At 47.8% G+C, this 17245-nt stretch overlaps 1 protein-coding gene across 2 annotated transcripts in view; it reads right to left on the minus strand.

The window, feature by feature from the left end:
• Positions 1 to 17245, minus strand: part of ADAMTSL4 (ADAMTS like 4) — an 86080-nt gene that overhangs the window by 12874 nt on the left and 55961 nt on the right. For both annotated transcript variants that reach the window (XM_082202035.1, XM_082202034.1), the window contains 7 exons: positions 14067 to 14203; positions 13100 to 13304; positions 10297 to 10469; positions 8020 to 8125; positions 7458 to 7778; positions 5859 to 5988; positions 4602 to 4806 (listed from right to left, as the gene is read on the minus strand). In XM_082202035.1, the coding sequence (XP_082058161.1) occupies positions 4602 to 4806; positions 5859 to 5988; positions 7458 to 7778; positions 8020 to 8125; positions 10297 to 10469; positions 13100 to 13304; positions 14067 to 14203 (1277 nt within the window). The remainder of the gene's footprint in view (positions 1 to 4601; positions 4807 to 5858; positions 5989 to 7457; positions 7779 to 8019; positions 8126 to 10296; positions 10470 to 13099; positions 13305 to 14066; positions 14204 to 17245) is intronic.

Here is a 17245-nt window from a genome sequence, read left to right on the forward strand (position 1 = left end):
TTTATAGCAACTTATAAATGTTCTTTCCCATCCTAATTCATCATAGTCCTTTCTTAATCTGATCTTATATTACTGCAACCCTTTCTCTCTGTAAAATCTCGACATTCTAAGCTTCATCAAGTTTATAATAGTTCTTAAGATAAATCTTAAATTTCTTCCAGTCTTCTTCCGCAGTCTCCTTTCCCTGGTCACGAATTCTGCTCGTCATTTCCGCCAATGTCATATAGTCAATCACTTTCATCTGCCATTCTTCCAAGGTGGGTAAATCTTGTGTCTTCCAATACTTTGCGATCAGTATTCTTGCTGCTGTTGTTGCATACATGAAAAAAGTTCTATCCTTTTTTGGCACCATTTGGCCGACAATGCCCAAGAGAAAGGCCTCTGGTTTCTTAAGGAAGGTATATTTAAATACCTTTTTCATTTCATTATATATCGTCTCCCAGAAAGCCTTAATCTTCGGGCATGTCCACCAAAGATGATAAAAAGTACCTTCAGTTTCCTTACATTTCCAACATTTGTTATCAGGCAAATGTTTGTTCCGCAAGTTTTGTCGTCTAGCGAATTTTTCGTCTTGCGAATCACGAAATCCCATAGGAATGCATTGAAAATCAATTAATGCGTTCCTATGGTCAAAAAAAGTCCAAACAAAGCCAAATTTGGTACAACAACAGTTTATTAACTGCTCTTTAAAGTCACACATACTGTAAAGAGCAGTTCAAAAATTGAAGGGAAAATAAATTAACTTTATAAACAAAACATGTCTTTGTTTTTAGACAAAGGAAACAAAGTCGCGAGACGTTTTCGTCTTGCGAAGCAAGCCCATAGGGAAATTCGTCTTGCGAGGCAAATCGAAAACGGAAAAACCTTTCGTCTAGCGAGTTTTTTGTCTTGCGAGGCATTCGTCTTGCGAGGTACCACTGTACAACATTCCTAGAATGAAGATGTTTACAATGGGGAGGAATGTTTGTCCCGCCAGCAGGTCAACTTCCTGTTTCCTTCTGGGCTGGGACAGACTTCCTCTGCGTGTGACTAGAGGTGGGCGTGGCCTCACCTGTGCAGGTAACGCAAAAGCACAGGGCAGGGCAGCCATCTCTTTCTCTTTGACTACATGCATCGAAGAAGCAACATCTGCTTAGCCAAAGATGCCCTCTTGGCTTCCAGTCAAGAGAGGACAAAGGGACTGCCTCCTTATGAGATACCGTATTTTTCGCTCCATAAGACGCACTTTTTCCCTTCTAAAAAGTAAGGGGAAATGTGTGCGCGTCTTATGGAGCGAATGCAGGGGGGGAGGCAGGCAGGAAAAGCCCCCAAGAGCCGCACACAAGCTCCATGTGGCTCTTGCGGGCTTTTCCCCAGGAGGGAGAAGGGACTGATGCGGCCATTCAGTCCCTTCTCCCTCCTTGTAGAAAAGCCCGCAGGAGCCACGCACTCCTTAAAGGATGCGCGGCTCCTGTGGGCTTTTGCGGGGGTATTGCCATAGCCACGCGCAGCCCCTCCGGCCGGCTTCTTTAGCTGCAGCAGCCTCTCCCGGCTGAAGAGGTTGTGCACCGCTAAAGAGGAAGCCAAGACAGCGAGCGCAGTGTATGTTACTTTCCTAAGCTAAGTCTCCCTTCTGGGATCCGAATGTGAACAGAATGTGAGTAAACTCTTTTTATACTTTTACAGAAGCCTGCTTCATGTCTTATCTTTTGTGAGGGAATAAGGGGAAAACGCCAGAACAGTTATTATAGAGGCTTTAGCGAGCGTGAGCTAACGCATCCGCTGTGAGTTTAAAAAGGGGAATGTATTACTCTGCTGAAATTCGGGAACTCGTTAACACAAGTTGGAATGGCTATAATCAAGCAATATATCCTCTCCTGCTTCCCTGAACATTCCCACAAGGAGGAGACGAGCTATCGTGCATTCTGTTTCGACATCCAAGGATGCCAAATGCCGGAAGGTTTAGGACAAACGAAAGAAAGGGGACCGATAATACAGTGCCCAGTTAAACTGCGGAACTCCTTGCCACATGAAGCAGCAATGGTTGCCAACTTGGGACGGCTTTAAAAGAGGGCGAGGCCAATTTGTGGAGGATAACAAGGCCATCAATGGCTACTAGCTGAGTCTCCGTGGTTGGAGGCAGAAATGCTGCTGCGTTCTGGAAACCACAGGAGCGAGAGGGAGAGGGCTCTTGCACCCGAGTCCTGCTTCTGGGCTTCCTATTGGGGTATCTGGTTGGCCCCTGTGAGAACAGGAGGCTGGACTAGACAGGCCACTGGCCTGCTCTAGCAGAGCTGTTCTTATGCCCTTGTGGAACCTCCAAATCCAGTGGCAGTCTATCCAGGTTAGAATCATAGAATCATAGAGTTGGAAGAGACCCCAAGGGCCATCGAGTCCAACCCCCTGCCAAGCAGGAAACACCATCAGAGCACTCCTGACATATGGTTGTCAAGCCTCTGCTTAAAGACCTCCAAAGGAGGAGACTCCACCACACTCCTTGGCAGCAAATTCCACTGGCGAACAGCTCTTACTGTCAGGAAGTTCTTCCTAATGTTTAGGTGGAATCTTCTTTCTTGTAGTTTGGATCCATTGCTCCGTGTCCGCTTCTCTGGAGCAGCAGAAAACAACCTTTCTCCCTCCTCTATGTGACATCCTTTTATATATTTGAACATGGCTATCATATCACCCCTTAACCTCCTCTTCTCCAGGCTAAACATGCCCAGCTCCCTTAGCCGTTCCTCATAAGGCATCGTTTCCAGGCCTTTGACCATTTTGGTTGCCCTCCTCTGGACACGTTCCAGTTTGTCAGTGTCCTTCTTGAACTGTGGTGCCCAGAACTGGACACAGTACTCCAGGTGAGGTCTGACCAGAGCAGAATACAGGGGCACTATTACTTCCCTTGATCTAGATGCTATACTCCTATTGATGCAGCCCAGAATTGCATTGGCTTTTTTAGCTGCCGCGTCACACTGTTGGCTCATGTCAAGTTTCTAGGTTCTTTGTGGGTATTCTACGTGGGGCTGCCCTTGAGACTGACCCAGAAACTCCAGCGGGTGCAGAATGCCCTAGCGAGACTCCTTATGGGGTCCTCGCTGCAGGATCACATTCACCCGGTGCTATACCAACTGCACTGGCTCCCGGTGGAGTACAGGGTCAGGTTTAAGGTGCTGGTTTTAACCTTTAAAGCCCTTTGGGCTTAGGACCCTCGTACCTACGGGACCGGCTCTCCTGGTATGTCCCATGGAGGACCTTATGGTCTTCAAACAAAAACATCTTGAAGATCCTGGGCCACAGGGAGGTTAGGCTGGCCTCAACCAGAGCCAGGGCTTTTTCGGCTGTGGCTCCGATCTGGTGGAACGCTCTGTCCCAAGAGACTAGGGCCCAGCAGGACTTGACATCTTTCCGCAGGGCCTGCAAGATGGAGCTGTTCTGCCAGGCCTTTGGCCAGGGCACAGTCTGACTCCCTCCTTCGGTAATCCTCACAGAACTCTAGCCCAATGGTTGCCATTAATTTGATTCTGAATTGATTTTAGAATGAATTGATTTTAGAATGCTATGTTACTTTTATTGTTGTTAGCGGCTCTGAGCCAAGCTTTGGCTGCGGAGGGATATAAATAAAATTTTATTATTATTATAGGACACTGGGCAAGATGGGCCCATTTGCCCCAGCTGCAAGGATTTACTGAGGTTCTTATCCTGCACAAGTTGTTGCAGAGTTCAGGCCAGGCGCAAGGGCAGCCCCACACAAAGCACATGGCATAAATTAAGCCAGGGTGGATAAAAATCAATATTTTTTTATAAAAACAACAACAATAAAATCGGATTTATTTATTTTTTTAAAATCGGATTTTTAAAAAAATTAAATCAGGTTTTTAAAATAAAATGCTTTCGGAGGAAAAATCTTTCTAAAGATGCAGTAGCTTTCTATTTAAGTTACATTATAGTCCAAAGGCTATTCATGAGGAAATAAAGATTTGTTTTTAGTTTTTCATGTGTACTAAAACTCAGTGTTTTGTTGTTGTTTTTTAAAAAAAAGTTTAACCACATCCATTAACAAACATGGATACATATGCTATAATATTATTGTTTTAGTTAAATTGTTTCAGTTGTTAAGGAAATGACTTATTTGTCTCCTTCCAATAAAGTACAGCAGAAAAGTTGTCCAAATATAAATAGTTAACTTATTAAACCTCACAATAATTTCATAATTTATCTGTCTATGTATTTCTAATGGTGTCTATGTATTTCTAACGGTATAACAAAATCAGTAATTTTTGATATGACTGCAAAAACTACACTGAAAATTCATTATTCCAAAAATGAAACCTTCATCTGGTTGTAAATATTAATATTATACCGGCAAGAATGAGTCTTTCTGTAAAAAACACACGATTTAAATCAAGTCTTACTGACAAGTGAATTAAATCATGATTTAATTCAATTTGATTTAAATCAAATCCACCCTGCTGAAGGCACATTTCACATTGTCTTACATCGATGCCCATTTTGCAGGCATTTGAGATACCCTGCTTTAGAGTTTGCTGCTGCTTCCCATGCTGAAATGACCCCCCCACGCCCCATCCTCTCCTCCCCCCGCCCCCGGCTACCACCAAATCCCTTACCGAGCTCCAATTAGTTCGGACTTCCCAGCGGCTGCAAACCTGGACTTGGCAGGCCTGCGTGGCGTTGGGCTTCTCCAGCTGTGCGCACCTCTGGGGGTGCACCATGGTGCTGCGGTTGGCGTAGATCTGCCGGCACAGGACTTGGCGGTGCTGGGTGCCCAGGCCGCAGGATTTGCTGCAGGCTGACCACTCGCCCGCCTCCCAGCTGGAAAAGAGACGGATGGGGTGGGGAGGAATGAGCAGAGAAAAAAGGGATATTCCCTCGCAAGACAAATAAAAAAAATTAAGGTCTTTGAAATATACTCAGAGCAGAGTGTGGATTTCATGCTCTTTATTCAGCTCATAGTGGTGAGGAGGAATGGAAGTTCCCCCAGAATGTCTGCTTTATGTACATTATTTACACAATGGGCCCCACTTGATTGGCTAATTCCGGGATTCACCTGTAGGCCAATCAGGTTGCGGATTCACTTCCACCTGGAGTTGGATTGGGTGGCTCCTGTGGACCAATCAGACTGCTGCCTTTTGGATCCTATTCAACAGTCTTATATATATAATAAATGTTCATCCATGTACCAAGCAAACATGTACATAAATATATAAACCGCTTGTCTGAAGCAGCACAGGAAAACAGCCCTGAAACCATATTGACTCCCAAACTGACAAAATGTTTTCTCTGCAAGGTCAAAGGAAAATGGAAAAGCCTCTCCCCATTGTCTTTTCATTCACAAAACCTGTCTTAAGGGTATATATGTGTAGGAATAGGGTGAGCCTGTGACCTGGCTCAGGAAGTAAGTACTGTATTTGTCACTACAGAAGACTGGCCAGGCTCCCCAGGGTATCCAATCAAGTGAGCATTAACAGGTAACCTGCCAGGGTTATGCAAACCTATAATATCCGCTGGGGACAAATTTTGCTCTGTATTCTTGCAACAGAGGCTGTTGCTGCTGCTGAAACCCTCCGTTGAGCAAGGGACAGTGAAATCACGGGGCACCAGGGTTTCTGCAGAGAGGGGTTTCTAACTCTGTGACAAGCGGAGGCGGCTTGGGCCCGCGTGGTGTCTTGCTCAAGATGCTGGTGACCTACTCAGAAGTAGACCGTCATTTCCCCAAAGCTCACACATGCAAATTTTAATAGGGACAGAGGAAGATGCCCGATGCCAGAGTCCAGGCGGGTTGTCACGAGGCCTCCAGGCCTTCAGAGGGCAGCAGCTGACTCCAAAGGAGACCCATAAGAGGCAAGGGTGGACTGGACACTCACTAGGCTGGGCAAGGCTCCGTGTTGCAGGCTTCCTCCGACACGATGGGCTTGGGGATCAGGTGGCATTTCTCCTCCCCCACCTCCTCTTGTGTAACGCGAGAGATGCACTGGTAGACAGACTGCCAGAAACCTGTAGAGAAAGACAGCGAGGAGCATACTAGCCACTTTTGCCTTTTAAAAATCAAGTTTCTAGTCCTCAAGGCAATCGAGGGGCCGAAAATCACAGAACTCAGCATATACTGGCAAATGTGGTCCTTTCACATGGTCTGAACGCCTCTCTTTTTCCTTTGTGCGATGGCTTCGTTCTCACCATTGCTGCGGGGGCCCCTAACGAGCTTAGAGGATAAAAAAAACACCTCGCAATGCTTGTTTGGCGCTTTCTCAGAGTGTCCCGAGGGCCTAATCCTCACCACAACGGCCTTGTGAGTGTTGTGAAGCGCTTAAGAGACCGCCGTAGCTGAGTGGCAGGTGCGTCGTTTCAATAAAAGCAAATACATTTTAAAATTCCCCCCATTTTGGAGATGGGGCAAACTGAGGCCGAGAGCGTGTGGTTCAGCTATGGCTAGCAAGTGAGTTTGTGGCAGTTCTGAAATTCAAACCAGGGATTTCCCCGATTTGCAGCTACACTTCCTACTGCATGGTGCTCTATAAAGTCAGAGAGGGGGACTAAAACTGCTAATAGCTGAAAGAGGACTGGGCCATTGGGGGCATGGACAACCACTTACTGTACTCTGTCTGCCTCTTGCTTACCTCTAGGTCCAGTGGGCGACACTGCCAGTCACTTTCTTCCACCTTAAGTCTCAGTTCCGCCCTTGCAGAATCGAGAGGCAGTGTGGTGTAGTGGTTAGGGTGGGAGAAAACTAGAGCAATCTTCTCTGGCGCCCCCTGCTGTTGGGCTCCCTGCCTTCTGTCCTATCCGTCCCAATGGGCGCCAGCTGTAAGAGGCTGGTAAGGATGTTACAATATTCCGTTCCACCTTAATGGATGTGTGGAGTTGTTGTGTATCACATCCTTAAAAAAGCACAGCTTACATTCCAGCACAGCTTGCTGGGAACTTCCGTTGTGTGTACAGCTTTTGCTTATGCCGCTTGCTTGGACACGAAGGGGAGAAGACATGTTTTTCCTTTTGTCCTGATGCTGAATAAAATGCCTGTAAATATGCTTTCAAGGTAAAGGGACCCCTGACCATTAGGTCCAGTTGTGACCGACTCTGGGATTGCAGCGCTCATCTCACTTTATTGGCCGAGGGAGCCGGCGTACAGCTTCTGGGTCAGTGACCAGCATGACTAAGCCGCTTCTGGTGAACCAGAGCAGCGCACGGAAACGCCGTTTACCTTCCCACCGGAGTGGTATCTATTTATCTACTTGCACTTTGACGTGCTTTCGAACTGCTAGGTTGGCAGGAGCAGGGACCGAGCAACGGGAGCTCACCCCGTCGGGGGGATTCGAACTGCTGACTTTTTGACCGGCAAGTCCTACGCTCTGTGGTTTAACTCACAGCGCCACCCTAAGTCGACCCAAACCTCCATGCATAGGAGCAGTCTACCTCTGAATACCAGCTGCCTCTGAATACCAGCTGCCAAGGGAAATAGGACTTACCTTTCCCGCAGGTGGCAGAGCAGTCGGTGTTGCCAATCCGCCTCCAGTAGAAATCCTGCAGGGGGTCCGAGCTGTGCTGGACAGGAGGTGGAGGGGGCGGGAGGGGCGGGACGCGGACGTTCCTTTGCAGGGTCCCGGGGCTCCTCCCTGATTGGCCGGACGAGACAGGAGGGGGCGGAGCCGCGCCACGGCTCCTCCCCGATTGGCCGGAAGAAGCTGGAAGGCGGGCCGGGCTGAGGTTCCGGGCATCTGCGGGCACAGGGCGCTGGTGGCTGGGCGGGGGCTCCATCTGGTTGCCAGAGGAAACCACAGTCAAGGCACCTGGCGGGTACAGAGTGGGAAGAAAGAGAAAGGTGATTTTTTTGCTCCACGAAAGGGCGTCGGCTAAAAAAAGACATGGCACAAAAGGAATACGCTCTGGGACGGAGGAGGAAAACACAGGCCTACCACCTGGCATAGCAGCGAAGGAAAACGGACTGGGATGGAGGAGGAAATAAGCAAACACAGGGGTTTGGGTTTTTTTTTTTGCCTGCCACATGAGGGGAGGGGGTGGTTTGCTCACCAAAGTCCTGCCGGGGGCTACGTAGGTCAGGAGTGGGGGTCTCCGGCTGTACAGAGGCCAGGAAGAATTGATAAGAGACACCAGGATTGTCTTGCTGGAAGATCATCTGCGGGAGGCAGCAGAAAAGAAATTAAAGCAGGGCATGGAAGGAAGGGGGGGGCAACGTAAAATGAGCACCTCAAGTCCCCTTCTCCGTTGGGAGTTAACAGATCCCTCCCTCTTTTTTTGGGGGGGGGGCAGAAAGAGCCTTGGGATCCCTTTCCCAGTGTGAACATCAGAGAAAAGTCTTGCTGTGTCAGATGAAAACACCTCCACGAAGCCCCTGTTGTCTGTCCTCAGAATCTGATTATGAAGGTAGACTCTGTCTGGACATGGGGGCTCTACTTAGCTCCTGCAGCCCCCACCCCCCATCACCAGTCTGCCTTGAACTCCCTCCCCGCTTTAAAGACGTCTCAGCCCATTGTCGTCCACCATCTCCTGCAGTTCCAAGCCCATCCCTCCCACGGCTAATTTCTGATTCCCTTCCCCAGATACTCTGCACCCAAATAACCCGAAGAAAAGGAATTTCTTCAAAGTACGCACAGTTCATTTGCCTATACAGTATTTGCATCTCTATAGACTAGGCCATTTTGGAGAGCCCAGCTGCATTGAACAGAAGGCTCTGCTCCTATCTGTGCTCATACTTTTAATCCTTGGACTACCTTATGACTTTGCAAACCACACTTTTCCAACCTGGAAAAAGAAGCTGAAATATAGCCAGAGTCCTGTTGTGATTTCATGCTCTTTATTGCAGCTTACAGTGATTGAATTGCCCCCCAACCTCAGGCTTTTATATACGTTATTTACACAATGAGTCCCGTCTGATTGGCTGATTCTGCTTCCCTCCTGGAGCCTGATTGGTCTTTACCTGCAGGCCAATCAGCTGTCGCATTCCATGATCCTACCAGCCTAATAGGCTGATTAACGTCCTCCTGGAGCTTGATTGGTCTTTTCTTGAAAGCCAATCAGTTGTTGCATTCTAGGATCCTACTTGCCTATTGTTCTAGGATCCAAGCTTAGTACAGTGGACGCTCGGAACGTGATCCGTGTGGGATGCACGTTCGCAACCTGCAGAGTTCGCAACCTGCAGTGACGCATCAGCACACGCACGGGTTGCGATTTGGCACATCTGCGCATGCGTGACCGTAACCCAAAAAAACGCAACCTGCAACCGCTGTAACCCGAGGTATGACTGTACAGTGGTGCCTCGCAAGACGAAAAGAATCCGTTCTGTGATTCTCTTCGTCTAGCGGTTTTTTCGTCTTGCGAAGCAAGCCCATTGACGGATTAGCGGATTAGCGCTATTAGCGGCTTTTAGCGGCTTATCTGCTGATCGGATCAGCTGATAAGCGGCTTAGCGGCTTAGAAAAAGGGCGGGAAAGGGAAAAAAACCAGCAGGAACTCGCAAGACATTGTCGTCTTGCGAAGCAAGCCCATAGGAAATTCGTTTTGCGAAGCACCTCCAAAACGGAAAACTCTTTCGTCTAGCGAGTTTTCCGTCTTGCGAGGCATTCATCTTGCGGGGCACCACTGTACATAAGAGAAGCCTTAAGGATCAATGGTTATTTATTAAACTTATCAGTTGCTGCTTTTTTTTTTAATAACAAAAGTAACTCAAAGCCTTGCTTTTGTATTCTGGTGCTGGAGGAGACTCTTGAGAGTCCCATGGACTGCAAGAAGATCCAACCTCTCCATTCTGAAGGAAACCAGCCCTGAGTGCTCCCTGGAAGGACAGATCCTGAAGCTGAGGCTCCAGTACTTTGGCCACCTCATGAGGAGAGAAGACTCCCTGGAAAAGACCCTGATGCTGGGAAAGATGGAGGGCACAAGGAGAAGGGGACGACAGGACGAGATGGTGGGACAGTGTTCTCGAAGCTACCAGCATGAGTTTGACCAAACTGCGGGAGGCAGTGGAAGACAGGAGGGCCTGGCGTGCTCTTGTCCAGGGGGTCACGAAGAGGCGGACACAACTAAACAACAACAACTCAAAGCCACTTGCGACAATAAATAAATTCACACGCCTGTTAAAACCAGCATAAAACAAAACCGAGAGAAATCTGAAAGTCCTGAGGACTAGGAACTTGGGTTTTTAAAGTGAATCAATGAAAGCGGAGACCCGCCTCCCCATTGAGAAAAGAGGCAGAGATCTGCATTCGGGGTGAGCCGCAGGCGTCCAAGCAGCTCCGGATTCAACCTCTCCTCTCCCTGAGACCCCACCCCACCCCACTGCGTACTCACATACACATCTATAGGTTCTGTCGTGGGACCTTCTGCGGTCAGGGACTCGCCCTCCCTCCGGTCGCTTCCTGGGCGGCTGTACACAAAGACAGTGCCAGCTGCCTCGTAGCGCCCTGGCGGGTTCACCGCCCAGTTCCCGTTGATGATGGATTTGCCACTGTGGCTCCGAAGGGCTGGGAGATTTGGGGACATAGGGATGGGGGGGGAGAGAGAGAGAGAGAGAGAGAGAGAGAGTGAGTCAACAGCAACATGAAACTACCCGTTCAAAGCCCTTCCTTCCCTCGCTCTGTGGCCCCCGCCCGCCGCCATTGCAATTTTAATTTTTATTATTCCCCCCCTTTTTTTAAATTTTGGGATTTTTACATACAGTGGTACCTCGGGTTAAGTACTTAATTCATTCCAGAGGTCCATACTTAACCTGAAACTGTTCTTAACCTGAAGCACCACTTTAGCTAATGGGGCCTCCTGCTGCTGCCATGCCGCTGCCAAATGATTTCTGTTCTCAACCTGAAGCAAAGTTCTTAACCTGAAGCACTATTTCTGGGTTAGCGGAGTCTGCAACCTGAAGCGTATGTAACCTGAGGCGCCACTGTACATTATATTACCTCCTTCCATTTTTTTTTTAATTTCCCGTACAATTTTGCAATTTTTATTTTTATTCCCTCATTCCAGGTGCAGCTTGCTTTTCAAAAATGCAACCGCTCAGTTTGCAAGATTATCAGTCAAAACAGGTCAAAGCAACGCTCAAATAACACTCAACGACAAAGCTAAAATGCTCGTCAACATTCTACACGTTGCCTATAACAAAAAAAAAAAAAATTTAGCAGGTGCCGGAAAGAGGACGGGGAAGGCACCTCCCTGGCGTCAATCGGCAGGGAGTTCCATAGTGCGGGCGCTGCCACGCTAAAAAAATCGGATTCTTACAAACGCAGGATGAGTACCGGGTATTTGGTGGCACCTGTAACAGAGTCATTGAGATGGGAAGGAGGGCAGGGTAACTCAGGGAACCAAGGCCCCCACCCTGGAGCCACCTCTGAAGGAATGGCAGAATGCCTCTGAGCCCGTACAGAGTGCACTTGGGTCGCCACAGAGAAACACAGCCCGCCTGCCTTCTCCCTGCCCATAGATCTGGCATTAATAACAATAATAATAAATTTTTATTTATACCCCACCCTTCTTGGTTCAAAAACCAGGCTCAGGGCAGCTAACAACAAATTTAAAACAATTTAAAACACTTAATTATAAAAGCAGCATAAAATACAGTATAAAAACATGAATGACAATAAAATTCAAAAATCAATTAGATAATCTCCAGGGCTAGCTGGCTGAATTGGTCCTACTTGGGCCAGTGAGGAGGCCAGGGGAGAATTAGCTGTGGGGTCTCAGAGCGGGTGATCTTCATAAAAGGGGAGAGAAGCTAAATAAAAGATCCGGCTGAATTCAAATTAAAAGCCAGGCAGGATAGCTCTGTCTTACAGGCCCAATGGAAGGAGGTTAAATCCTGAAGGGCCCTAGTCTCCTGGGACAGAGCATTCCACCAGGTCGGAGCCACCACTGAAAAGGCCCTGACCCTGGTGGAGGATAGTCTGACTTCCTTAGGGCCCGGGACCTCTAAACTATGGTTATTCATGGACCTTAAGGTCCTCTGCGGGGCAGACCAGGAAGGGCGGTCCCGTAAATACGAGGGCCCTAAACCAGCACATTAAGCGGTAGAGGGCTTCTATCTTGGATGATGACGACAACAACAACAACAACAACAACAACAACAACAATAATAATATAATTTACTACTCTCCCATCTGACTGGGCGGTTCCAACATCCAGCTTTGTAACATGGTAGCTTGAGCTGTTCCCAGTGAAATCAGCCCTTTATTAAGAACAATGAGGACTAGAACCTTACTTTATTTTTACAGGAAGATTCGCAGCTCAATGGCAGGGCACACGCTTTGCGGGCAAAAGGTCCCTGGGCTCAGTCCTCAGCCTCTCCAGATGGGAAAGTCCCCCTTTATGATACCCTGCAGAGCCTCTGCCAGTCAGAGTAGGCTATACTGCGCTAGATGGCCCAATTGTCTGCACTGGTAAGAGGCTCCGCTTGTCCAAATGTTGAATTTCTGGTTTTTTATTTTCCAATAAAAAACCAGAGGCCTATCTCCTGGGAATAACAGATTTGGATATTCCACAATATCTTTTTATATGCGATGGCGGCAGCAAGAGTTTTGATCGCAGCAAAATGGAAGAGTAATGAAATCCCCTCTATACAAGATTGGATCCAAAAGCTGACAGAATATGCCGAATTAGATGGTGTATCAGGAAAAAATAAAGAATAAATCAAAACAGGAATTTGTTTCAAAATGGGAGGTTTTCAAAGAATAACTGGAAAATAAATATAGTAGATTAAATTCTGTTGCAGATTTCGAGGAACTTCAGTAATAGTTGTAAGGTAGATATAAGAAATTAGATTTATTAAGAGTAAGTTTAATTATGTTAAAAGGGTGCATTGGTAATAAGTAATATGAAACTGAAATATAGAATAGAAGGGAGGTTGGGTCTTTAGTGTTAAGACCAACAGATGTTTTATTGTTTTCTAAGAAAATTATGTGTCTATGGTTATTCTTTGTGTAATTTGGTATTTGTGTTTTCCCCCCCTTTTTTCTTGTTGTATCAATAAAAATCTTTTTTTAAAAAGCAAATGTTGAATTTCTATGAGCGTGCACGGATAACATCTTCAAGTAGCGGATTTATAAACCCACCAAATTAAACAAACTACAAACCCCCCCCCCCACTAAACGGCATAAACACGTACCCAGGTAGTTAGGGCTGCGGGTCATTTCCTTAACCTGGATTCGGGTGGCGCCCGCCGGGATCTCCAGGATGCGGTGGTACCCAATGGGGACGTCTGTGTCGCTGAAATTCCCCACGACCAGCTTGCAGGTGGTGTGGTCCCCGCCGCAAACCCCGCAGCTGTCCAGCGTGCGATTCGAACCCAGGACCCCGTCGCAACCGGGGGTCTGGCGAGGCCATGGAAAAAGAGGAGAAACGAGGTCGAGAGATGAGCCGAAGCCTCCGAGCGAGAAGGGGTCTCCCCTTTCATACAGAGGGCAACATCTGGTTCTCCAGATGTTCTCTGATGCCTCCTTCGTCCCCCTGCTGCCCAGAAATATATTTTCTCTTCTCTCTCAAGTGCTGCCACTTCCTCCCCCAAACCCTCCTTTAAAAAAAAACAGATTCCCTTCCCTTGGAATTAGCAAAGACAAAAACCCAAAAATATAATCCAGAAACAATGGAAATGTTTAAATGATGATTTATGTAGGGAAGGATTAAGTGTAAGGTGTTGGCTGTGTTTAGAATAGATTTATGAAAGATTTAGAAAACTTATTGATTAGAATATTTGTATGGGGAAAATACGGAATAACAGATGCAAATTTGCTTAAAATGTATACAGGAAGTGCAGCGCAATGCGATGGAAGTCAAACAAGGAAGGTTTAAATGTTGAGATATTTGTGGAGTGAATTTGGAGGAAATTCTTCCAGTTTTTCTTCTTTTTGCAATTTTTCTTCTTATTTTTTCTTTTTCCTTTTCTTCCTTATCTCTTTTTTGTTCTTTTTTACATATGTGTGTTTATCTGAAAAAACGTGTATGTATGTATTTGTATGTATTTTGCTTGTATTTTGTAATAATTATGTTAAATAAAATTTAATATTTTAAAAAACAAACAAAACACAGATCCCTTCCAAGTTAACAAGTCAACAACGAGTGCGCGAGCAACTCACAAGGCACTGGCCGGCCACGCAGATGTCCTGGGAGGAGGATTCGCACGGGGTCCCATCCTGCACTTTTTCCGTGTGTCTCACGTAGAAGCGGTAGCCAATGGGGCGGCAGTTCAGCTCGCAGCGCTGGGACCCCCGAACTACATAATGGGAGGAGAGGGAAGTAGAGGGGTCAGTAGGATCGGGGGGGGGGGGGACCACGTTCATACGACTACTACTACTACTACTACTAATTTATTATTTATACCCCGCCCATCTGGCTGGGCTTCCCTAGCCACTCTGGGCGGCTTCCAACAAAAGATTAAAAATACATTAAAACATCAGTCATTACTTCCCTAAACAGAGCTGCCTTCAGATGTTTTCTAAAAGTCAGATAGTTGTTTATTTCATTGGCATCTGGTGGAAGGGCGTTCCATAGGGTGGGTGCCACCACTGAAAAGGCCCTCTGCCTGGTTCCCTGTAACTTGGCTTCTCGCAATGAGGGAACCGCCAGAAGGCCCTCGGAGCTGGACCTCAGTGTCCGGGCAGAACGATGGGGGTGGAGACGCTCCTTCAGGTATACTGGACCGAGGCCGTTTAGGGCTTTAAAGGTCAGCACCAACACTTTGAATTGTGCTCGGAAACGTACTGGGAGCCAATGTAGGTCTTTCAAGACCGGTGTTATGTGGTCTCGGCGGCTGCTGCCAGTCAACAGTCTGGCTGCCTCTCCATTCTGAAGGAAATCAGCCCTGAGTGCTCACTGGAAGGACAGACCCTGAAGCTGAGGCTCCAATACTTTGGCCACCTTCTGAGAAGAGAAGACTCCCTGGAAAAGACCCTGATGCTGGGAAAGATGGAGGGCACAAGGAGAAGGGGACGACAGAGGACGAGATGGTGGGACAGTGTTCTCGAAGCGACCAGCATGAGTTTGACCAAGCTGTGGGAGGCAGTGGAAGACAAGAGTGCCTGGCGTGCTCTGGTCCAGGGGGTCACAAAGAGTCGGACACGACTAAACGACTCAACAACAACAACAACAAGAAGTTTTTTACACTGTCCAGGTTTTGTTTTTAAAAAGAAGTTGCCGGTTCAGGCTGGCAAGCGAGGGCCGCAATGGCAAGCGAAGGCCTGGATGGCAAGTGAGGGCTCGATTGCGCCCCCTCCTGGCTTCCCTTGCTATAGCAGGGAGACCTCTGTCCCGGCCGGCCAGGGCTGTGCCGAACGAAGGAAGCGAAGAACAAAGCGCCTTTTTGTGCAAAGTCTCCCCCATCGCCGCCACCAGCCCTGCCCTGTCCCGTAGTGCTTAAAAACAAAAATATTGGCTCTGGAAATCAACAAAGAAGGCCGGCAGAGGGGAGGAAGGAGGTCGAGACGGCTCTGTCTGGAGACTCCCACCTTGTTTATTTAAGAATATTTAAGTTCATTGGAAGCTTGCTTGGGATTTAGTTTCAGACTGCAGGCAAAAGAGGCAATGGCTCTCTTTCGAAAGACAGAGAGAGAGAGGTTTGGAGGCCCAGAAAGACCTACTGACAGCATGTGAGAGGAAATTGCAATCAAATGCACTCTGTACATGCTCAGATGCCATTTGCCTTGCCTGGAAAACGAGCTGTGCAGCTTTGTACCATCTCTTTCTAACCAAGACTGAAGGAGCCCCTGCCCAAAGCATAGTCAGAAAGATAAAGGGCTCGGATTATGCCAGAGTCTCAGAGATTATGCCGGGGGGTCAGGCTGGATGACCCTTTAGGTCCCTTCAAAGGCTGCAATTCTATGAATCCCAAAACCAAAAGGCTAATACTAATGATAGCAGTCTTGGGGGTCACACGTTGGACTGGAGGCCATAACCTCAAGCTGGACTCGGAGCATCACTGCGTCCCATAATGTAGCTAACCAGGGAGAGGGAAACGCACTCTGCGCATGCTCCAGAGTTATCTTGTTTTGTATTATCATCACGAGGAATTCCAAGGCTGAGAAAGCAGATGCCATGGCTAAGATTAAGACTCTTCCTGAAGACATTAAAAGCAGAGGGGTCTTTGGAGACAGACAGATGCCCATTCCAGGATCAGCCTTCTCAGAAGTGTGACTCTGAGCATGTCAAGAGTGCTCCCTTTTCTGACGCTGTCCTCCCAGGAGGAGGAGGACATGAGCGAAGGGGCAGAGCACCGTGTTCCCTTGAGCTGGGCGAGAGCTGTTTGCTGCAAAAAACCAAAACAAAACCACAATATGTACTTTGATCTGACAAGTTGTGTATTTTTGGAAAAAGGGAAACGGCCACAACTGCAGTCTTCTCCACAGCTGGCCAGCAGAGGGCGCTGGCATTCTGCCCATGCCACAAATCGCCCACAAATATTTGGGGCAGGGTTGGAGGGCGAAGACCCCAGGGATAAAGCAATTTCATGGGTGCGATGGGTGGAAGAGATAAGATATCATACATAATCCTTGGCAATAATTAAATTTCTCTCTCATACACACACACACAAAACCACACTCCGTTCCAAGCCAGAAGAGAGGCCTTAAATCTCCCAGCATAAATACAGATTTTGGCCCAGGGCCACCAATGAGATCAGCTCAAAAAATGACACACGTGGGAAATGAGGGGGTGGCTGTTTGCCGTCCCCTCCCCCCTCCCCGCCCGCCTCACTTTCCAAACCGGTTCCCGCACACCTTCCCCGAAAGGCAGAAATCCCACCGGTGCAGCGTCCTCTGCAGCAATGCAGGAAAACAGCAGCACCCGGCCTTTCACCGCCCTTGCAGCGTCCTGTGGCAAGGAGTTCCACAGGCCCACAAGGAACGCAGCTTAAGCGGGAGGGTTTTGCAGAAAGCGGGTCTGGAAACCCGAGAGACCCTTCTGGGCAGAATGGAAAGAGTGTGGCCATTTTAAAATAATAATAATAATAATAATAATAATAATAATAATAATAATCCTCAGTCCCCAGTTTTAAGGAGTTGTAAGCTTGGCCGCTCCCAAGTCTGGCATCGCCTGAGCTCCAGCTCTTTTCCCTAAGCCGCGCTGTCCTTGCGGTGACCTCTCCAAATCTGCTTATGTAAGTGACAAATACCCACTGGCCCCATGCTGGTATAAATTGTTCATTAAAATAATAGGGGGGGGGCTTAGAAAGAGGGGAAGAAACACTCCCTAACCCCCCCCCAGCTCCCTCCCTGAGATTGCTGGAGAGCTCAGCTGCTGTTCGCAGAGGGCAAGCGGGGAG

Source organism: Podarcis vaucheri (assembly GCF_965113315.1).
Source record: "Podarcis vaucheri genome assembly, chromosome: 16".
NCBI classification, from domain to species: Eukaryota; Metazoa; Chordata; class Lepidosauria; order Squamata; family Lacertidae; genus Podarcis; species Podarcis vaucheri.